This window comes from Acinonyx jubatus, chromosome B1 (genome assembly GCF_027475565.1).
Source record: "Acinonyx jubatus isolate Ajub_Pintada_27869175 chromosome B1, VMU_Ajub_asm_v1.0, whole genome shotgun sequence".
In the NCBI taxonomy this organism is placed as follows: domain Eukaryota; kingdom Metazoa; phylum Chordata; class Mammalia; order Carnivora; family Felidae; genus Acinonyx; species Acinonyx jubatus.
The window spans coordinates 6,165,685-6,189,079 of NC_069382.1; the positions used below are offsets into that span (position 1 = coordinate 6,165,685).

General features: G+C 44.9%; 1 protein-coding gene across 2 annotated transcripts in view; it reads left to right on the plus strand.

Moving 5' to 3' along the window:
- Positions 1-3,379: 3,379 nt before the first annotated feature.
- The window catches only part of AGPAT5 (1-acylglycerol-3-phosphate O-acyltransferase 5), a 60,513-nt gene continuing 40,497 nt past the window's right edge, over positions 3,380-23,395 (plus strand). For both annotated transcript variants that reach the window (XR_003417303.2, XM_027050009.2), the window contains exons 1-2: positions 3,380-3,913; positions 18,816-18,885. Coding sequence is in view for 1 of the 2 variants with exons in the window: in XM_027050009.2 (XP_026905810.1) it covers positions 3,695-3,913; positions 18,816-18,885 (289 nt within the window). In the remaining variant the exon portion in view is untranslated. The remainder of the gene's footprint in view (positions 3,914-18,815; positions 18,886-23,395) is intronic.

The window sequence follows — 23,395 nt, forward strand, 5'->3', positions numbered from 1 at the left end:
CAGAAGGAATTTTTACTCTTAGATACCTGAGATAAGACTGGTTAAAGACTTTGAGTCTTAAGAAGATATTCCATAAAGTCAAATTCTGTGATAGAAGTGGAATGAAATGTTTCCAAGGAGAAAAAGAAAGGATCACTATAAAATCCTAATGAGTAAAAATCTTAAGTATTTAAATAAATGATGATGGATAATAAATCCCCATGGTATTCATAATCCACTCAGACCATTTAAAAGATTTCTGTAATCACTTTAAAATGTTGGGGGCTCCTGGGTGGCCCTGTCGGTTAAAGGTTGGCCTCCTGGTTTGGGTTCAGGTCATGATCTCGAGGTCCGTGAGGACAAGTCCCAAGTCAGGCCGTGTGGTGGCTGCATGGAGCCTGCTTGGGATTCTCATCCTTCCTCTCCCTGTGCCCCTCCCCCACATGCAGGTGCACTCCCTCAAAATGAATGTTAAAAGAAATAAAGTGTAACTCATCAGAACTTATTTTGTAACTAATTAAACCTATGACAAAAACAACTTTAGCTATTAACTGTAAAATGTGTGAGGGAAATACATTTCTTTTAGGGGGCATCCAGACAATTTTTTAAAAGTGTGGCCCATTCCATTGCTCCACACGGGGCTTTTCAGAACTTGAGGGCACTGCACACTCTTTTTGGGGGGGCAGGGAGGGGAAGAAGGAGAGAATTTTTTTTTAAGTTTATTTATTTTTGAGAGAGAGCACACATGTGCACAAAGTGGGGGGAAAGAGGATCCCAAGTGGGCTCCGTGCTGACTGCAGAGAGCCTCATGGGAGCCTTGAACCCACCAACCATGGGATCGTGACCTGAGCTGAAGTCGGACGCTTAGCCAAGTGAACCACGCAAGGGCCCCAGACACTGCACGCTCTTATTTCAGTCCTTCAGGTACAGCGTTCTCACTCGGGAGGCTCCTCCTCTCCAGCTGCAGCCTAGCTAACTCCACTGTTCGGCTTCATCATAAGCGTCACTGTTCGCGAAGGCTTCTTTGTCCCCAGACTAAATAAAATCTCCTTAGTATCTTGCCCTATCCGAATATCCTGTTTGCAAACACCTGGTCCCACATGTAAGCCCTCACTCAACCTCGGCACCAGGAAGGCCTACACAGAACTGGTCTTTTCACTGTTGTTTGTATCCCAGGGGCAATGTCTGCAGGCTAGGGTAGCTATGCTTCTCTAAAAAAAACCGTTTTTCTATAGTGGTACAAGAGGAAGTCAGATTGCAAGGAATTAAAAAAAAAATGTACAGGGGCGCCTGGGTGGCTGCGTGAGTTCAGAGTCCGACTTCGGCTCAGGTCACGATCTCCCAGGTTTGTGAGTTCCGGGCCTGCGAAGGGTTCTGTGCTGACAACTCGGAGCCTGGAGCCTGGAGCCTGCTTTGGATTCTGTGTCGCCTTCTCTCTCTGCCCCTCCACCAAATAAAAAAAAAATGTACAAAGTGAGAAGCAGAAGCAGAGGATGTGGGTTGATTACAGCTTGGGGGAGGGGGGGGGTTGCTAGTAGCCAAAAGGGAAAGTGAATCTGCCACTGTTAGAAGAGAGAAGAGCACACCGGCCGTCACCAGGTAGGGAGGGGCTGGGTTTCGACACCAACGGGGAAAGAGAGGCTCAGCTCTCAAAAGTCTCCATGCCAAAACACTGCACAGAGCTTTACGACTGGTGACCAACAGTAACTGGGGCGTAATTCACAGAAATAACGCATTTACATACGTCGCACGTAATTACTGACTCCATACACACAGATTGTAATGTGAACGCCGAGACTGTTTTATCTCTTCATACATTTTTCTAATTGTAGGGATGTCTGGTCTCCATCAAAGGAAGCAGGAGCGGCACTGGGTTTGCACATTATCCATGCCCATGACTCTTTCCCTCCAAAAAGAAATCTAGTTCCTCTCACAGTACAAGCCATTACTTTCCATAGAAAGAGAGGGGAAACCCTGCAAAGTCTTCCTTTTGTGGAACGCTTCCTGTTGGCGGTATACTTGTCCAAATACTTGGTGCCTTGAGAACTCTCTGCCCACCTGGCTTCCTCTCCTAAGATAACCATCTACCAATCATCGTACAGATGATTGTCAATCATGTACAGAGAGTCAGAGAAAGGAGCCACTGTCCTGGCCCGGATTCCAATTTTCCATTAAAATGCCTCCCTGCATAAAGGTACCTCACTGGCTTCCAAGAAGAGAAAAACAAAACAAAATTTTATCATTGAAAGCCCTTGGCATTCTTTTGAAGTGCAACTCTCCCCGGAAAGAGTTACATTTTAAACCTTTTGTAGTGAAGCCAAAGGCAGTAGAAGGATCCAGAAGTTCTCTGGATCTGTTTTTACATGAATAAAAATGCCCTGCCTCCGCAGGCTTTTGTGAAGGTCACCCAAGTAGGTCAGTACTTTACATATTCTTTGTGCACAGTCCTGGTACTTTTTAAGTACTACACAAAATGAGGCTCCATATATATATATATACACATACATACCCTGGCCCTGGGGGGGGGGGGGGGTGTGAAGCAAGCGTGAATTGGAAAGGTCTGATCCAAGTGTGGTAAGAACCTCCCGAAGCGGCCGGCCAGCGGTGCGTTAACGTGTAATTATCATCATTATTGTGATGGAAGGAGGAGGCCTGACTCCCCACCACCCCAGCGGAAGGAAGGGAGTCCTGTGCACTTGCTGGGGAGAAGGGGAAGCAGCAGAGAAGGCGGAGGGTGTGGGAGCCGCCCTGAGACTGAAGCCATCTCGCTAAGCCTAGCCGGGGACAGATAACCCGGGGCGGAGCTTTGATGGCGCTAACCGCTCCAGTTCCGTCTTTCTGGCCTTCCCAAACCACGCCTGACAAATATTTGCTGAAGGCATGAGTCCTCTTGACTGGAGACCGCAGAGTCTGCAACACATGAGATACACAGCGCGTCATCTGTGCACTCCGAGTAAGGGGACGGACGTCTCGGCTTAACGGGCGCATCCCGGGGACCTAGGGGCCCTCAGACCATGCGAGCTGCAGGTGGGGCATGCCCTCAAAGCAACCCGGGCCCAGAATCCAACGGAGGGCGCACACGACCGCCCGGGTCCCGTCTCCTGGCCGCACCCACCTTCACCCCACGGGCCTGGCAACCGCCACCTTCCTTCCCGCTTCTGCAGCGAGGCCGAGCTTCGAGGCATGCGCGGCGGCACAGCCCGACGGTTCGCGCGTCCGGTCGGCAGAAGCGCTTCAACCGTCAGCGCGCTCGACCAATCAGAGCATGTGTTAATTTCACGGAATCCCGCCCCCTGGGGGGGACTATGGCAACCGGAGGCCAATCAGGCGGCGTGTTGTTGCCGCGGAGCCCCGCCCCCAATAGGGGTACTGGGTGACTGGCGAGGGTCATGGGGTGTAAACGCTTCTGAGCTGCTGAACCTCGGAGGGCCGCCGCATCCCCTCGCCCCGCGGCGGCCATCAGCGCGCGCGGCCCCCGCACTCGGCCGCTCACCCACCGTCCCGCGGCGGCGCGGCCCATGCGGCTGGGGGCGGAGGCCGGCGCGGGCGCGGGCTGGACGTCTCAGGTGCGGCCGGCGGCCGGGAGAGGTGAGGGGGCGGCGGCGGGGCCCGCCCCGGCCCGGTGATTGGCCGCTGGCCGAGGGCAGCTGGGCGGCCTGGAGGCGCCCCGGGCGGGGAGCAGCCGGCAAAGCCTTCGGCGCGCGGAGCCGGGAAGATGCTGCTGTCCCTGGTGCTCCACATGTACTCGATGCGCTGCGTGCTGCCGGCCGCGGTGCTCCTGGGCACGGCCCCCACCTACGTGCTGGCCTGGGGGGCCTGGCGGCTGCTCTCCGCCTTCCTGCCCTCCCACTTCTACCAGGCGGTGGACGATCGGCTCTACTGCGTCTATCAGAGCATGGTGCTCTTCTTCTTCGAGAACTACACCGGCGTGCAGGTGAGGCTCTGCCCGCGCTCGGCGCCCGTCGGCCGCACCTGCCTCCTCCCGCCTCTCCACCTGGGTTCTCGGCTTGGAACCTTCCAACCGGCGCCCCGCCCCCCACCCGGGGGACTTTAGGATCGTTCGGGTCTGCCCGGCAGATCCGGCGCCAGAAACACGTGCCGTCACCTCGTCCTCCCACCGCGAGGGGAGTCTCACGGTCTTATGTAGGCTTTGGCCCCATGCTTCTTTGCAGATACCCCAAGATCACTAGGATCTTGGAGTGATTGTAGTTCTGTTGTTCGCAGGCTACAAGTGGCACCCCCGGGTTTTGTAACTGTCTGTCTCGGGGCTTCGCGGAGTCGGTGCAGATGGACGTTTAAGTAGGGCAAGCAGTTGACAGTTTTTGGCGTTTGGTCTAAGAAGGTTGGTAATGTTTGAGGTCAAAAGTGCGCTGTGAAAAGCCGGAGACACTGTGTTGAAACGGATTGGTGTTACTATCTGGACAGCAAGTACAACTTTTTTCTTTTCTTTTTTTGCGTTCTTCCAGTGTGAATGAAAGCTGGACGAGGAAATTAATAATTTGTTACTGTAGAAGCCCTACGGTACTTAAAATTCTGGCCAACTTACACTAGGTTTAAATGTGCGGCTCATTTTTTTCTCTGATGACTTCGCTTCTGTTACTTGGTGGAGATTGGATCTTTATATTAAAATTTGTGGGGGGGAAATGGATAAGACCCTCTTTGGTAGTTTTATTTCAACCCTCTTTTACAAAAATAACATCTGCGAGTTTTCCTTTTATTTCCCAGTTGGGACAAACAGCTTGATTCTTGGTTATGCCTTATGTCCATCCCGTTCTTCCTCTCCACCCATCCCTCCCGTGGTCAGGCTTGGGGTGGAGGGAATGCCCTGGTATGGTTTTGTCTTTTATGCCGTTTCCCCACCCTCCCCCCCAGAGCAGCTGTTTTCACCCCGCTGTCGACGAGCTCCTATTTTCAGTTTGCAGTTGCACTGCTGTGGATCCCTGATGACTGGGAGTTTGCCCCAGTTGGAGGTTGTTTGGGGGAAGGGAAGTAGGAGAAGCCAGGGCCTACATTTAAACCAGTGTCTGTAAGTGCTTCCTAGGAGAGAAAGATCGCTCTTCCAGATCATGGCTTCCTCTTCGTTGACTTTTAAAGTGGGCTTCATTTAACATTTTCAGGAGGTCGGGTCAATCATTAACCCCCTGTGCTCTTACTTCGCCACATTGGTTTAAACGGGTGGCTTCATCATGATTAAATCTTTAACTTCACATCACTTGACAGCCGGCCTGGGCTAGGACGAAGACAGAACCTAGGACAAAGTGCCTTACCTTTTAGAAAAATGGTGCTTCCTGTGGTGGATTATTGTGATTTTGTTCAGAGAATACAGCATGCAGTGCAATGTGTAATATACCAGTGACATACTGCGTGCTTAGCAAGGTTTCCCATTTTAAAAATGGTTGCAAAATTTCAGAGTTCCTAAATTGTGTGGCTCACCTCATACCTTGTTCAGTGTGGGCTTCCAGTTTAAGGTTTTTTTTTTTTTAAATGTTTATTTATCTAGAGAGAGACAGAAAGAGAGATGACGAGTGGGGGAGGGGGGGGAGAGAATCCCGAGCGGGCTCCACGCTGTCAGCACAGAGCCCGACTCGGGCTCAAACTCACCAACCACCGTGAGATCATGACCTGAGCTGAAACCAAGATTCAAATATTTAACCGACAGAGCCACCCAGGCACCCCTGGCAATCACCAGTTTGACCTCTGTATTTATGGGTCTGTTTCTTTTGTGTTTTGTTTTTTAGATGACACATGTAAAGTGAAGCCATTTGGCATTTTTCTTTATGTGACTTATTTCATTTTGTGTAAAACCCTTTGCATCTATCCATGTTGTCCCAAATGCCAAGATCATTCCTTTTTATGGCTGAGTAATACTCCAGTGTCTGTATGTGTGTGTGGCACATCTTTACACATTTGTCTATGAATGCTTCCATATCTTGGCTGTTATAAACAAAGCTAGAATAAACATCAGGGTGCATATCGTGTCTTTGTGATTAGTGTTTTCATTTTCTTTGGGTAAATATCCAGTAGCAGAATGACTGGATCAGATCGTATTTGTGTTTTTAACTTTTGGAGGAATCCCCAATACTGTTTTCCACGGTGGCTGCACCACTTTGCATTCCCACCAACAGCGTGTGAGGGTTCCCTTTTCTCCACATCCTCGCCAAAACTTTTTACTGTCTTTTTGATACTAGCCATTCTGACAGGTGTGATGTGATATCTCATTATGGTTTTGATTTGCATTTGCATGTTAATTAGCGGTGTTGAGCATAAATTAGAATGTTTTTAAATGGCACTTTAATGCTTTTTATTCTGGATTTAAAAAAGAAATGGTTCATGGTAGCGTAACAATATTTTTTTATGCATAGGAGTTTTAGGCTGAAGGAACAGAAGTCCATGAAATTCATGATTTGTGTTTGGCAGGTAAACCTATTTCAGCAGGTATACTTGAACGTTCCATTGGATTCTAGGTAAATGTCTGTTCTTCCTATTTCTACTACTTTCTTTTCATATGCATTTTTTTTTTTAATTTCTTTTTTGACAGAGGGAGTGCATGAGCAGGGGAGGGGGCAGAGGGGGAGAAGGAGAATCTTACGGAGGCTCTACGCTCAGTGCAGAGCCTGACACCGGGGCTTGATCCCATGACCCTGGGATCATATCTGAGCCAAAATCAGGAGTTGGACGCTCAACTGACTGAGCCACCCAGACACCCCTCCCATGCGGTTTTGACACAGGAGAACATTTATGTTGCTAAAGTTACTGTTTATAACTATTTATCCTTTTAGGTTCTCCTAGAATCTTTTTAGTACTGAGATTCAACTGGGTACCTTCACCATTTACTTTGCAATAAGCAGTAGGGTTTTTAAAGTTTCAGGGCACCTGGGTGACACGGTTAAACATCTTGACTTCAGCTCAGGTCATGATCTCACAATCCGTGGGTTTGAGCTCTGTGTCAGGGTCTGTGCTGACAACTCAGAGCCTGGAGCCTGCTTCAGATTCTGTCTCTCTGTGTCTCTGTCTGTGTCCCTGCTCGCTCTCTCTCTCTCTCTCTCTAAAAAAAATTAACATTGAAAAAAATTTAAAGAAAGGATTTTAAAAGTTTCATATATCTCTCAATTTGAGACTCACTGAAAATCAGTACACACTTCTGTATCATTTTGAGGGGCACTGATTCAAATAATTATATTTCTTTTCTGTTGCTGCCATAACAAATGACCTCAAATTTAGTGGCTTAAAACAAGAGAAATTTAATCTCACAGTTCTAGAGGCCAAGTGTCTGAAATCGGAGTGTTTGCTGGTTTTCGCTCCCTCCTGAAGCTCTGTGGCAGCGTCATTTCTTTGGCTGTTCCAGATTCGGTGGCTGTTGGCATTCCTTGACTTGTGGCCATGTAAGTCCACAGTCTGCCTCCTCTTCTGTCTCAAATGTCCCTCTGCCTTCTCTTCTAAGGACACTTGTCATGGGTTTAGGGCCCACGCAGATAATCCAGGATGAGCCCCTCAGCTCAGATCCATTGACTTAATCGCAAATGCAAAGACCGTTTTCCTGAGTAAGGTCACGCTCACAGGTTACAGGCGTAAGACACGGACAGTCTTTTGTGGGGTCAGCATTCAGCCCGCTAAGTAACTCAATTCTGCTCATTCTTAGAGCTGGAGTTCGAGAGCAACTTGGGAAGCTAAAAAGAAAGTGGGGAATACTGGCAGAGGCAGTGGTGAGGACTCAGGAGTTGGAAGGTGATGTGATTACTGTAGTCTGGAGTTTCTGTCCTAGGGTGCTGTCCTGAATGTTGAGATTCCTGCATAAACAGTAATTGTGATAGTTATGGCAGATGATGAAAAATGCAAACATGTTGTTTTGGAAGCTGTTAAAAGTTCATGTACTTTTTTTCTAAATGTCAGAATTCTCTTGTCATTATTTTCGAAAACAATTCTACTCTTTCCCCTCCTTCCAGTGGAATGCACTAAACACTGATCGTTGATATTGGCAGGACAAAAATATCTAGAGATACAATACACGTCTCCTAATCAACATCTAATAAACAGTTGAGTCAAATTTTTTTCCTGCTTAAATCATTTTGTACCACTCAGAATTTACTTTAAAATGTTTTACATTAATAGCCCTATCTTCTAATTTGCTCTTCCTCAAATGCTAACGTGACCTATTGTAACAACAAAATGTGGACTTTGAGATACAAAAAATTTAGGTTTTCAACTGACCTACTTCAAGTACAAAATGGTCCAAAAACCACTGGAAAGAAGATAGAGACTTTATGCCTAAGATTTTGATGTTTTTTTAAAATGTGCTCAGTTAGAATACTCTTAAATAAATCTCTGATAATGCATACCTTTAATGAAAACATTATTTTGAGTTCCTCAGGAACAACCAAAGCTTTCCTATTCTAGGTATGGTCTCTAAGACCATTTATAACTGGTTCTCTCTGTAGCTAATCTATTAGAATGAAACATGTTTATTTAGAACAAGAGAAGGGCCTTTATGAGTCGGCCTCCTTTTTATTGCATCTGGATGCTGTCTGCCTTTCTGCTAAAACATTGCCCAGAGACGTCTTGAATATCAGTCGTCCTAAAGAGGATATAAATATTTTGTATCCTTGATTTCCTTTTTCTCTATTTATTCAGCATCCACGTGAAGACCTTAAAAGACCTTAGATTACTTCCTTCAGTGTAGCGGGTGTAAGGGAGCTGGCCAGATGGGCTTGTGCTTAGGCATTTGCTTGTTCAAGAATGACACCGGCCTTTCAGAGAGGAAATTAAACATTGCCCAAATCAAATATGATGTTAGTCTAACACATTTGAAGTCTGGCTAAGGAATAGACTTCTAAGAAAATCTTAGAGAAATGTAATTAGAGCCGTGCTTTTATACTTCCTATAAATAAAGCCCCCCCCCCCCCCCCATTGAGCAAACAAGTTATTTTAGGTTGCATTGGTGTAAGATTTCTTTTAATGTCTTTTTTCTATTTTAAATCACAGATACAATAAAATACTGAATGATACAATAGTTTGAGAAAGTTAAAGTTCCCTCCACCCACACACACCTTTCCCAAGTATGCAACAATTTGGTGTGTAACTTTAGACTTCTTCTCATTAAATAAATGTACATTGTGGGAAGACTCCCCCAATGAATTAACCTTTTGGATGTTTTCGTTTGTTTTGTTTTGTAGTGTTTAGTTATTTTAGAGACAGAAAGAGAGGGCAGGGGAGGGGCAGAGAGAGAGGGAGACCGAGCATCTGAAGCAGACTCCGCACTGTCAGCACAGAGCCCCACACCGAGCTCGAACTGGCAAACCATGAGATCATGATCTGACCCAAAGTTGGGCGCTTAATGACTGAGCCACCCAGGCACCCTTGGATAGGTTTTGTAGTAGCGCTGTATATGCCTGTGACCCCTGGGGACACCTCTGTGCTGTTAGGATGAGGAAAAGAAAAGTATGAATCTAAAGATCAGTTTACTTTCCCTCTTTTGTGAATTTGTCTGAATTTGTGGAGCTGAATGAACTGAAGGCTGACTCTTCCAAAATGAAATCACAAGTTTATTTTTACTTTGATATTTTCTCTTTTTTTTTTTATTTAAATTTTTTTTAATGTTCATTTTTGAGAGAGAGCATGAGAAGGGGAGGAGCAGAGAGAGAGGGAGACACAGAATCCGAAAACAGGCTCCAGGCTCTGAGCCGTCAGCATAGAGCCCCACGCGGGGCTCGAACCCACGACCCGCAAGACCATGACCTAAGCTGAAGTCGGACACTTAATCAACTGAGCCACCCAGGCGCCCCGATATTTTCTCATTTTATTATGGTTTCTTAAACACAGGTTGAATACAACCCCAAACTAGGTAGTAACTTCTAAGGAGTCCCCAGAAACCAACCTTCCTTCCTTCCTTCCTTCCTTCCTTCCTTCCTTCCTTCCTTCCTTCCTTCCTTCCTTCCCTCCCTCATACATACAGTACTGGAGTGTGTACCCTGTTCCAGTCCTGTGCTGGGTGCTAAGGGGTAGGTGGGGAAACCAGAGACAAGATCCCTCCCCTCATGGAGCTCACCCTCTGGTGGGACACAAGCAGTAGCAACAGAATTACAACGTACCGTGCTCTATGAGATTGAGACTAGTGGGTGGAGGGCAGGGGGATGGGGAAGTTTGCCCAAGCAAGTGACATTTGCACAGAGCTCTGACAAAGGGCTGGTGTGGGAAGGTTTGTAGTAATCCCGGCAAGAGATGGGGGTCAGAGTAATGGGCAGAGTGGACATGGAAAGAATGGAAAGAACCCTGGATCCATCTTCAAGGTAGCTGGGCCTGGTGACTGGAGGTGAAGGAGAAAGGAGAGGAAGGGGTTCCTAACAAACTTGGCATTTCGTGAGTGCTGACTGTGTGTCTGGTGTTGTCCTACCATCGGCCTGTCACCCTTACAAGGTAGGCGCCTTCTTCCCCTTTACCCTGGGGAACAGAGGCACAAAGAGTTCACATGTGTGGTAGCTGAGGCAGGATTCCGTATATGGCGCTCCGGCTTCAGGACCCATTTTCCGAAGATGCTTTGCCAGGTGGTGTGGTTATGTTGCTTGGAACGAGATCCAACTCTCGATTTATTCATGCCAGGAAAAGCGTGCACGAACAATCCCAGTAGAGGCTGATCCTGAGATGGGAGTGTCCGTGTTTGTCAGCTTGGTGACACGAAGGTGAGACAGCTGCCTGGATTATTCAGGAAGGCTGTGTCACTTATCCTGAACTGCTTTGAATCCTGTTTCAAACAGGAGTTAAGTATCACGGCATGCTTAGGAGAAAGAGGCCCTCGATTGATAACTGAACGAAAATGAAGATTCCTAAGGGTGGCCTTCAAAGCCGTCTAAATTCTGCCCTGGCCAGTTTTTCCTTTCACTGGTTTCACTGTAGGCCAACCACTGCTTCCTCCTCAGGCCCCAGAGGCCCCGGTGTGTTTTCAGCCACGTGCCTTTGGACCACTCTTCTGTAGCTACTTTCTTCCAACTCAGGCCCCAGCTCTTCCTCACCCCCTCTTGGTGTCAGGATCACATACGTGATATTAACATAACATTAGCATATTTTAACGTATGTATTGCCCTCTCCACAAGGTTGTGACCTTTTGGAGATGGCCATAAAGGGGAGAATAGTTTGACTTGATTTTTGCCTTTAACCAAAGGGCGGAAGTACTTGGGATGCTGGTCTGGTTGGGTTTCTGTGGAAGTGTGGATCCACTGGTAATGGGGATGGATTCTTGAAGGACCTTACTGGTTGACGGGTTTTGATTTAACAGGGACAGCAGGTCTAGTGAGTCTGATTGTATTCTTACGTAGGTAAAGGGGAAAGAGAAAAGAACAGTACCCTCAGAGGTACCACTGAGAAAGAATAACGTCAGACACTTTGTAAAAGAGGGAGTTCTAAGGGTGCCCAGGCGGCTCAGTCGGTTGAGTGTCGGACTCGTGGTTTTGGTTCAGGTCATGATCTCATGGTTCCCGGGACCGAGGAAGTCTGCCTTGTCGCTGACAGCACGGAGCCTGCTTGGGATTCTCTCCCTCTCCCTCTGTCTCTCTCTCACAAAAGAAAGAAAGAAACGTAAAAAATAAATAAAAGCGGGCCTTCTGGAACAGCCAGCAACATAGAGAAACCTTTATCGACTTCTCAGTAAACACCTGTACTTTTTGCTGCTTTTGAACCTATGCGGTTCTCTAAGGTTTGTTCCTCTTTCTCTGTGGGAACCAGCGTTGCGCTTGGGTGTCTTAGAGGGTGTTGTAAGTGGTATCTTAAGACAGCCTTACTCTGCCTGGTCTCCGGGTGGGAATTTCAAGAGCACAAAGAAATGAGGGGGTTGACACCTGGAAAGGAGCATCACCTTAACTGCTAACCACATGCCAGGCTCTCAGGTTTTAGATTAAGAAAGTTGTCCTCTCCAGTGACACACAATTCGGCAGTGTAGGAGGAAGTCACTTTAAAAAAGTGTATATGAGATAAGTTATTTATAAAGGAAAGAAGTGAATAAAGAGCTGAGGAAATTGAGGAGCCATGCGTGTGAATCCCAGCACTTGCTTCGCTGTAGGGAGCATCGTGCATAAGCAGGTGGTTCCGGAAGTTGGGTCCTGCAGAATGGATGCCAGCGCTTAGCAGCTCACAGATTGCTCTGCTCCCATCCTTAACTTGTATTTCTGGAGGAAAAACATGTTTTTAATTTATTATTTGAGAGAGAGAGAGAGCGCGAGCAAGCGAGCACACACACAGGAGGGGCAGAGAGGGAGAGAGAGAATCCCAAGCAGGTGCTGAGCTGTCAGCCCAGAGCCCGATGCAGGGCTCTGTCCCACCACGGTGGTATCATGACCAGAGTGGGAACCAGGAGTCCCACACTTAACTTAACCCACTGAGCCACCCAGGTGCTGAGGAAAATTTTTTATGTCTTATTTTTTTCTCATGAGTATCTTATCTCCTTAGAATTCAGATTGAAAAAATCACATAAGCTCCTAGTATTTGGAGTTTTTGCAGAGAATAGTTTTGTGCCCGTCAAAACAGTTTTGGATCTTGGTGTGAGAAACGGGAGCGTGATTCCTCGTTCTCTGCCACCATGTGTGTCGACTTGAGTAAGTCAGTGTCTCAACTCCATATTCTCATCCTTAAGTGGACTACTGACTGTCATTTTATTTTCAAGAGTAAATGAGATAATATGTGAAACTGCCCTCAATGAGTGGTGCATTGTAGATGCTCAGAAAAACACCCTAGAGAGTAAGGACAATACCAAGAGATTCACATGAGGAATGTACAAGAAAGCTTTGTGATTCGTAAGGTTCCTTTTTAAATGTTGCTCGATCATTATCTTCACATACTGGTTATTAGACAAATGGCTATGTGTATAATTTGATCTTGGTTCTGAGGGGCATCAGACTTCCTGTTCAGTGAAGTGTTGTTTCAGATTGAGCAGAAAAAGACCAGTGTTTTTGTTCGCATTACAGTAAAAATCTTGTACTGGTTAACCGGTAGTATATTCCATTGGCATAAAAAAAATACTGTTGAAAATTCATTTTAAATGATTATAAACAGTGTAGATTATACATGTAATCTTATTAGAACACATTCTTTATACACATTTCTGTGTAATCAGAGACTTTTTTCTCTTATTCATCACTTAACACAGTTTTGAATAAAAAACTTCACTATTGGACAGTGGTAAGAACAACAGTTAGCTTTTGGAGGGATAGTTAACTATATTCAAAGCATGGCACGACTAGTGTCGTAAATTTCACCACAACCGCATGAGGAGTGGTTGCTGTTATTACAATCATTTTACTTGTAAAGAAATAGATGAGAGAGGTAAGGTACTTTTACTCAAGTTCACATAGTAAGGTGATAGACTAGGATTCAAATCGAAGTCTTTTTTTTTTTTTCCTTAATGTTTATTTTTGAGAGTGCTAGTGGGGGAGGGAGGAGTGCAGAGAGAGGAGGGGACAGAGGGCCCCCAGTGGGCTACACGCTGTGGGGCTCCTACTCCGGAACCATGAGATCGGGACCTGAGCCGGAGTGGAGTCCGATGCCCAGCCGACTGAGCCCCCCAGGTGCCCTTCACATCCGAGTCTTAATTCAAATCAGATACTTTAGCCTGGGCTCTTAGTGACTGTTATGTTGCACTGCAGAGGAGGAAAAGCTCTTCCTCCGCTTTCTTAGGTTTATAGCTGAGGTCTGCGCATCAAACTGATAAAAGCCAGATTAACGGGCGAAAAGACATTTTCTGATGTTAATGTTTTTACATGCATTGGTGCCTCACAGAAAAGAAGTGGAGACCAAAAGAACTGAATAGACTCGGCTTAGGGGTTTATATGTCATGTTAACAAAGGGCAGTAACTTGTGGAAACATGGCTAGATAGAACAAGGGCTTCGGACCTTTTTTGGGCTGGTAAATTGTGGGAAGGTCCCTGGGGAATGTGTGCTAGAAAAGGGTGGTTTAGTAAGCTTTGCTCTGCAGACTCATCGGCTGCCTCTGGTCTTCCTGGCACTTTAGAAAGGAACACCTTTAGGAAGGGGTATTAATGTCACCTGGACAAACGGAAGTTTATGCCTCAGGCAGGCAGAAGGGGTGTCTGCTGTTCCTTGCTTGCCTTCAGCTCAAAGTAATGCTGTGGCAAAGGGGCATATTTGGGGGTAGCATGCTCTGACCCCCCTCAACAGACTCTATACTTAAGGGCAGTGAGAAAGTTAAAAAGTTCACTTTGCTTGCTGAAAAAAAATGGGTATTATTGGGATAAATGAAGAATCTTGTTTGTTTGTGTTTTTTTCCCACAAAGAAAGAATGCTGTACCTCCGTGTCCTGGTGGTGTCATCAGTTGGGTATTCTACTGTCTACTGTGTTAAACGTGATTGCTTTCGATTCCATTTCACTACCTCTTTTCAGGATACAGAGAGTCTTCCGGTTGTTTACATATCATGGAGAAGAGTAAACAATGTAAAGATGATGGTGAGGGAAAGAAGTCCAGCTCAGTCCATGCCTTCTTCTGATAGCCCTTTGGGCAAGTTTGTGTGACTAAAGCAGAATAGTCACCAGAGTGTTGCCATGGAGATAATTATTCATGGAGCATTTTTATTGTCCCCTTCTAATAAAATGAAAAGGAAAAAGGACTCTAGATGAGCTTTTAAGAAATGGGTGAGCCTAAAATCGAACAATTATGATGAATCTAAAATTAAAGAGTTAGGAATAACAAAAAAGCCGTATGTTTTTCATCTACCTGATTTTGAAGGAACAAATTACCTGCGAAAAAAACTGATTAATGTGATTCGAAATACGTGTACTAGAAGATTCCCAGAATGGATGCCTTAAAAAGTCACTGGTGCACTTAAAGCATTTTACTTTGTTTATTCCAAAACCTCTTACTGCTGAAAATGAGATGCAGCTTTATCTACTTGTGAAAAATAAAAGTGCAACTTAATGATTCAGTAAACTTGTGCTCAAAACCACCTGAGTGCTAAGCCCTGGGGTAGAAAAATGAAGAAGACCCTGCCACGGAAGAGCCTATGAGCTCTAAGGGGTAGGATACGCACACACGCACACAGCGCGTGGATGCTCCCATAGGAGTGTGAACAGGGTTCGTCCTGGTGCAAAAGGGAGTGTGATTAATCCTGGGCTCTGGGTTAGAATGAGAGGGCGCAGGTAGGCTTATAGGTCGTCAATAGAATTGTCGGGGAGGAAGAACTTCCTCTGCCCTGCGGTCCTTCCAGCTGGACTTAGACTCAAGTTGCCATGAGACAGATGAACAGGAGAAAATCAAATTTAATAGGCATATGCATGGGACGCCACACAGGCGGATTGCGAAGATAGTGAGGCCCTGTGATGCTTACAGGAGCCGAGGACAAGGGAAGGGTCTGCAGATCCAAAGTGGAGAAGGCCTTTAGCAAAGGCTGCTCTATTATGCAAATAAGTTTCTTAGGTAAAGAGGAGTCTCTGTTAATTGCTCTCTTCCTCGTACAGGCTCCCCTTTTCAATGCAAATTTAGGCAGTAGAGAGGAGGGGAGAGAGAGAGGCAAGCAGGTATCTTTTCCTGCATCTGCTGGGTTTTGATTACTTTGAACTTGAAATAATCTTTTTGCCAAAGTGGACTATCTTGGGGCAGCTTGCCCTTTTGTGTTTATATTTATGTGTATGGGTATGTTGTAAATTCTTAGAAACTTTTTTTTTTACATTTAGCGCACACTACACCTGTCTGTCTCGTTGTATACTTAGTAAGGTAGTAATCGCTGTTAAGTATTTTGAGATTCTGCATTCTTAAAAAATGAAAATTTTTTCTTCCTCTCCATGTTAGTAAATTGAAAAACGAACTTTCCACCTAATGAAAGAAATTTGACAATTTCAAATCAGAACGAAAAGTTTTTTCTTTGAAATCTGGTAAATCAAGTGAAGGACCTTAAAACTTCATATATATGATACCTAACATTGTAATTCTGTGTTCCTTTCTTTGGTTAGTCAACATTTTTTCAAAGTACTTAAGAATGATATGCAACTATTACAATAAGATTTTCAGTTCATAATTTCATTTACTTTGCTTTTAGATATTTTCAAGTTTTAATTAGGAAGACTACTCTTTTCTAACTTATTTCTGTTGAATTTACAGTGGCAAATGAAAAAACTTAAATAGGCAATCATCCAAATGCCTACTTTAAGATATTATGTTTTGTGAAAGGCTTACCCTCTTTTGTACCATCCTGCATTTCATTTGGAAATAGCTTTTATTTCATATCAAACAGTATTGATATCATATCAGTCAATTAATATCATATCATATCAGTTTGATAGTCATATCAAACAGTAATCTTTAAAAGTATGATTGACGTATTATGTATTTTCCCTTAAGTGGCTATGAATTCGTTGTTGTGGTTTTTTTCCCCCTTCTGAGTGGTGTAGCTGTAGAACTACATTTTCTCTATCTGTTTTGCCCAATTAAATTCATTGCTTATCTGGGGCGCTTGGGTGGCTCAGTTGGTTGAGCGTCCGACTTTGGCTCAGGTCACGGTCTCATGGCCCGTGAGTTCGAGCCCCGCATTGGGCTCTGTGCTGACAGCTCAAAGCTTGGAGCCTGCTTCATGTTCTGGGTCTCCCTCTCTCTCTCAAAAATAAATAAACATTAAAAAAAGTTTTAAAAAATTCATTGCTTATCTTACTGTCTCTAGCTACTGTAGAGGCCACTTTTAGGCAGCAGGCTTGAGCAATGGAAACTCAAGGCAAAAGGGCCCAGAGCGACCACAAGCTGAAAGCAAAGAGGCTCATTAAGTGACCCACCAGGAATGGCCGTAGGCACTAACTAACCAACGGGCTACTGACAGCCAGGCACAGCTACCAAAAACGGGAGAATTCCATACGTTCCCATCCTTCCTCACTCCACCCTGTAACTAAAGCCCCTCACCATCACCTCCTGGAAGAGTGTCTCCTCTGCTGTCCCGCCTGCTGCTTTCTGCAGTGTATTCAGTAAACTTCCATCTCCCTTGCTCTGCCTGGGGTGAATCCTTTCACTGCCTGCGCCACCGGCCCCCATCTAATCAGCACACACCGGAATTACCACAGTCAATCTAAAATAACACCTTTTCATAACTTGTCTGTTATCTGCCCTTCAGAGGCTACAGCCTAGCAGTCTGTTACCCAGGCCCAGAGCAGGATAGCAAAAGGAGGGTCTCTTCTTGTATGGTTCAAGTGCTGACTTCAGCTTGAGGGCAGGCAGGTCTCCAAAGAGTAGTAACCTTTAAATGTGAGTGTGTCATCCAAGGAACTTAAGCCAAAAAACAGTCGCATCGCTGCAGTACCATAAACCCAGTGCATTGTAGCCAATGGACTCGAAGCAGTTCTGGCTTTTTGGTGAGAGAACGGGGATTGCTCACAAACAAGAACTCCCTTTTAACCCTGCGTAGATCAAACTATTGGTTTAGGGTTTTGTTTTGTTTTGTTGGCACTGATTTACTTTATTAATAAAAATTTAAGCAAATATCTAAACAATTACGTATTATAAATTACATGTATAGCACTGAATAGTTTTCTGAGGAAGATACTAGAAATCTCAGTCTGAGTTCCTGACGTCCAGACCTCTATGCCCCCTATTTCCATTTTTCTACAGAGATGCTGGGTTAATGTCATTTTCTTTCTTCTGTTGTTAAGATAGTAATGAAGAGTGTTGCCACCAGTATATCTGTGTGGATATCTAAAAAGCCTTGGTTGATTCATAATCTTGCATAATCCATGATCACAAGGTACAGAAACAAAAATGCCCTGAGTAAAAAAATACCACTGTTAGCAGTCCTTTCCTTTAAAGTCTTTAAAAATATGCTTTTAACTTCTTTAAATAATTATGAAACATTTACATTTAAGACATGCAGAACTACAGAAAAACTTCCATGAAAACGAACACCTGTGTTCCCACCATCCGGTTTAAGAAATAAAACATGACATCTAAGAGTTGAAGCCACTGTGTACCCTCCCATGTTGAAGCCTCCCCCCTTTGCTGGAAGACACCTGTATCCTGAACTTTCTTGTTCTCTTGTTTTATTTCTTAGTTTTTAATTTTCTTAACTAAGTTCCATGTCCATCATGGGGCTTGAATTCGTGACTCTGACATCAAGACTCACATGTTCCACCGACTGAGCCAGCCAGGCACCCCAGCGAGCTTTCTCTGTTCTTCACAGAGCTACCGAGAGTCCTAATCATGAACCGTGTTTCCCTGTTACTCACAAAATCACGTTTTAGTCTTGAGTGCGGTATTCAGAAGACTTTCCCATTCTGATTCGGGTCTCTGTGGGGTCTCCCTGCTCCAGCTCACCAGCCCTGCAGGTAGCTTGGTCTGACTGCGATACCGCTAGGATGCCTCAACAGGTCTCAGACACTACCGATTCCTTTTCTTCGTCCGCCTTTTCATGAACGTCCTTCCTTCGTCTCATTTGCTGAAATCACACCTAATGGATGCTGCTTCTGCTCCACAGTTGACAGTTCTTTAATATAAAATGTGCCATATTTTCATCAAGTTTGCATTACGTCTCATTACAGTTGTATGTATCCATGGCTGTCTCGGTACACGGTAGGCTTTTTGAAGGGAGGCGTATCTTACAAAAAGGGTTCCGGAGATTGTAAGCGGTCAGTAAATGCTTCTGCTTTTCTCATGAGGATGTTGATCATTCTGTTCCACTCTATGACCTGCTCTACACTAACTACGATAAACCTGTGCCACTTATGGTCTCTGATGCTTCTGAGAGAAATCTAATCTTTGTTCATCCTGGATGGAGATATTCATGACGTTGCCGATTCTTTGACCTGTTTTGTTACAGTGGTGCATGTTTTGAGATGTTAAAGTAACGTTTCTTTCTGTTTTATCTTTCAGATATTGCTATATGGAGATTTGCCAAAAAATAAAGAAAACATAATATATTTAGCAAATCATCAAAGCACAGGTTTGTATTTCATTTGCATGAAATGTAGGTTTTCTACAGAAAGTAGATGGGCTTTCAAAGTGATGTTTTTATTCCTTTAAATGAATTTTTGTTGCTGTTAAAACATGAATTTTCAATGCAGACATTATATCATGATCTTATATTTTTATGATTTTACTTTTTTGGAAAGTCAGGAATATGAAAACTGGATTTTCCTAAACTTCCCCTTCTCCCTTGAATGGGTGTAAATAAGCCATTTTCTTTCATTTATTCTGTTTCTTTGAATAGTTCTTTAAATAATTTATGCCTTCTTTTTTAAGTTATGTTTCTGGAAGTAAAATTGGGTCAAAGGGTATACACATGTTACATATTTGACTGTTAAGTTGCAGAAAGGTTGTGCTAGTAAGTGACTACTCCTTCCCTAAAGACAGTACTGTATTAATTTCTAATATCTGCAGTTCCTTTTGCCTCATCAAATGTTTTGCTTTAATTATAGCTTGCTATTCTGTCTGAAGAAACACAGAAGACTCTGGTCTTCGATTATAGTGCAGTGTATACTTTAAGGCACTTTAAAAAAAACTTCTTATTTTGAAATAATTATAGATTCTCAAGAACTTGTGAAAATAGTATATGGAGTCCATGACCTCTTAATCAATTTCCCCAGGGATGGCGTGTTATGTAGCTGTTGTACAGTATCGAAACCCAAGAAACTGGTCCTGGTTGAGGTACTTTTTAGTTCAACAAATAATTCAGTCCAGAGGAAATCCCACTTTTTATCAAACCCATAACTGCTTCTGATGCGCCCTCGCCAAAGTCCATTTTTATTACTTTAAAAAGTGTAGTACCCAGGAGTTCAAAGCCATACCAGCCTGATGGACGATTGTACCGTAATGGAAAATCACTTCAGCCTTGGCTGTTTATCTTCCTCCTGTCAACGGTGTACCTTCACGATTATGATTTGGTTGCTTTTATCACTGCCTGTGCCCTAGGTAAGGTAGAGGAAGGAGGCAGAGGTTGAAATGCATTTTTCTCAGTTTTACTCATTGGTGATTATGCTCTGCTTTATGGGACAAGAGTTGATTTTATGGGACAAGGGTTGGTAGGAGTTTTGAGGCAGCCGAGCCACAAGATGACAGTCAGTGTCTGCTTCTAACGCTGGCCTGTAGGGCAGGCCAGGGATTTCAGTGTTTCTCCGGATGTGCCGGGCTTCCCTACCACCACTGTCCTGCTCCTGCTGTCTGGCTGCCGATGACGCATTTCTCCCGGTCTTCCAATCTCTGAATGTGAAGGACTCAGGGGTCCAGGGTAGGGAGCGGCTCATGCTAGCCCAGATTTCCTTTGCATTGACCCACTGGTTAATTTCATTAAAGTTTTTTTTTGGCCTAAGAGGATTCTGTCTTCAGATTCCTTGTTCAGGTTCCCTGCCCGCCCCCCCCCCCCCCGTTTTCCAGGTTTCGGTGTGGAAATAGTTGATGAATGGCACCGTGGAGCTAGTGTGAACACATGCCTGGAGGCGGTGGGACAAATAGTAACAATAAGATAAGAACCGCTACTGTCATGCCCGTGTGGGTGCTTCCTACGCGCTGGCCTTTATATACGTTACTTCAGAGGGAGGGCTTTTGGAAGAGAGCGGTTTTGTTTTGTTTCCTGCTTGTGTTTGGAGCTAGAAAGCAATATGGGAAGTATGAGCTCCACAGTCAGCCCACAACTGGCCTGAAGAAAGGTCTCACTTCCCAGGTTGGAGAGCCATGCCCTCGTCCCCCTAACCTGACCCCGAGGGCCTCAGACTTCCTGGTAGTGGGTCCTATACCAGTCAGCCTTCAGGATTGGAGAAAGGCGCTTTTCTGAATGCCTGTTTAAAAACCCACAGCTTGGGAACGTAACCAGATAGTGATTTTAAATTACGTTAGAATTGCCGGTTTTAGTCAGAATATGAAGGAATATGCCCAGAAAAATGAGCACATACAAATTTGTGTGTAGTTCCCGGTTCCAGAGGCCCCCAAGGCTTATGCATGTCCACGGGTCATTGGCCGGTGGTGTCTGGGTGCCCTTTTTAAAACCCCTCTGAGATTATTAACCGCAAATGAGTATCTAAAAACGTAACTAGCAGAAAGAATATTTCCGTGTTCACCTTAGACTTTCCAGCCCACCATCTACAAGGCCTGCCAGAATCTGAATCTCTTCTCGGCCTGACCTTCCAGACAACTGACATTTTAATTAGTTTCTCTTCTCTGTTGTTTTCACTTGATGTGTCCTTCTTAGTCTCTTGTAACTTCTCTGCTGTGAGGATATAGGGGCCATTCTTCCTTCCCCTCAGCCTGTTTAAAGATCTGCTTTTGACACTGTTTGCCTCAATCTCATGAAATGCACCCTTTTCTTGGTTTAAGTGACATTCGTCTTGACTGACCGCATATGTGGTGAGTAGATGATCATAAAAAGACACGGGCTTTGCAGTCAGACCCTCGTTCATAAGCTGTTCCGCAACAGGCTGTGTGACAGTGGGCAGATTATCTAGCTTCTCAGCCTTCCCCGTAGGCAGTGAGTGATGTCTACTGCTCAGGGTGTGGGGGCAATTTCCATAGGCTAGCTTCTGGTTTCTCAGCCCGCCTGGCTTATTGGGGACGTTTCGTGGGCGGGCGGGGGGTGGTGATGATGATGATGATGATGATGGTGATGATGATGATGGTGGTGGTGGTGGTGGTGGTGGTGGTGGTGGCGGCGGCTGAGGAGCAGTGCAGTGCTGAATACACCCTACGCAAGTGCGTCCTGCCTGGTGTGTCTGACTTTGGGCCTCTTGTTACATAATAACGTAGGTGAGAAAAGCCTGGCTGTTCTTGCTATCCCTCCTCACTGCCCTCTCTTTTAACAAGTTGATGGGAATGATGACACTGCCTTGGCTGGATCGCTGTTGAGGAATTCTTATGTAGCCACATTTCTTGATCTCTTCATTAGCGTCTTCTTGCCGGAAAATAAATGGTGAATAGTTACTGTAAAGGTACCTATTACCATCGCTGCTTTCAGTAACTCCACTGTAGTCTAGAAACCCTCTCAGAAACCTAGTTGAGAACAGTCAGGAGAAGTAAAGGTCATCGAGCAGCAAAAATTGATGGCACAAAGTGTGTGTGTTTTGACTACTAAAGCTTTTCCACTAAAACTTGCAAAAGCTTACAGTCCTAGCCTAGGAGAGTTAATACCGACACGACGGATTTCACACTTCGTCTTCAGAGTCCTCGGGAGATGCTTTCTTGGCCCTGTATACCATGCCTATTTCAATATAAAAATGTGTCACGAAAACCTCTCCAAACTTTAAAAAGAAATTGTTCCAGGAAAAGATACCCTGTCTTGTTTTTAGCCTTTGATTTAGAATCCCAAATATGTCCCAGGATGTATTACAGCCTTGGAACCATGCATTTAGTTCTCAGAATTTATTTACATTAGGTACCATTATAACAAGCTGGTTCATTTGGTTTCCGGGACATAATCAGAAAGAGAGGTGTTTATCAGTATTGTTTAGGTGATTTTAATTGGAAGGAAGGGGGTTGGCCGTTGGCCTCCATAGGAAGTTACGTGCTGGAGAGTAGGTGGTAGTTGATGGTTCTTTAGCATAGGGACGTCCAGCCGACGTGGCTCCTAGGGTCCCTGCTCGGAGGGGAGCGTCTGCATCACTCTCTCTGTCCAAGGAGAGCCTTAATAGAATTCATGCGTGTAATTTTAACTTAGATCCTTGAGAAAGAACTTGTGAATGAGAAAAAAGATTAAAAAGAGATTTATAATGATGGAATGTTTTTCCACAAGAATAATTTTTGGAGTTCCAGTGGCTAAGTCTTCAGGGTATTCTCCCTGGTATGATGTGTTGCCCAAAGGATTCGCACAGCCGTGACTCTGCGAAGGTCTGTCCTTTTTGGTTTAAACTAACACTAGCTCGCTCCTTTAATTCCCAGGCTTTTATTTGCCCCAGATTTTAACATTTTTTCTCTAATTCAGTCCTTTTGTTCCGGCTTCTCAGGCCCTGGATACGCCTGTGGTAGTAGGACTGTATATTTTTCAGAGATTCTTACCGATTTGTTTTTCCACATAGCCCATTCTCTGCTTCAGTTTTCATTCTTCTTGAAGAGATGGGGTAGTTCATAGCCCTTGGCTTTCCAAGCAGAATCTCTGGGCTTCAAGACTTCCTACTGTTTGCCCCCTTCGTGTCATTTCCTCTGACTCTTTGCACCGTGTCCTCAGTTTACCACCTTCTGCACACGCTTGCCCGGTTCCGATTCTTTGCTTCGGCCGGGGCTGGTCTTTCTACTGGGAATTTCTTCTATCTTCCTAGAAGTTGTGTTATTATTAACACACTCATGTCTTCTTATTTTTATTTTTGTGACCCCTTAGTAGTAAGTTACCTGTGTAATGACACTAGCAGCCTGGGTCCGTGTCCTGTGGTTCTGTAAGGACCACTCACCTGCCCAGCACAGCCGTGAACTTCAAGCGGGTGTTCATTCTGACATTACAGCCTAGGATCGGGTCCTGAAATTCTTCAGTCAGG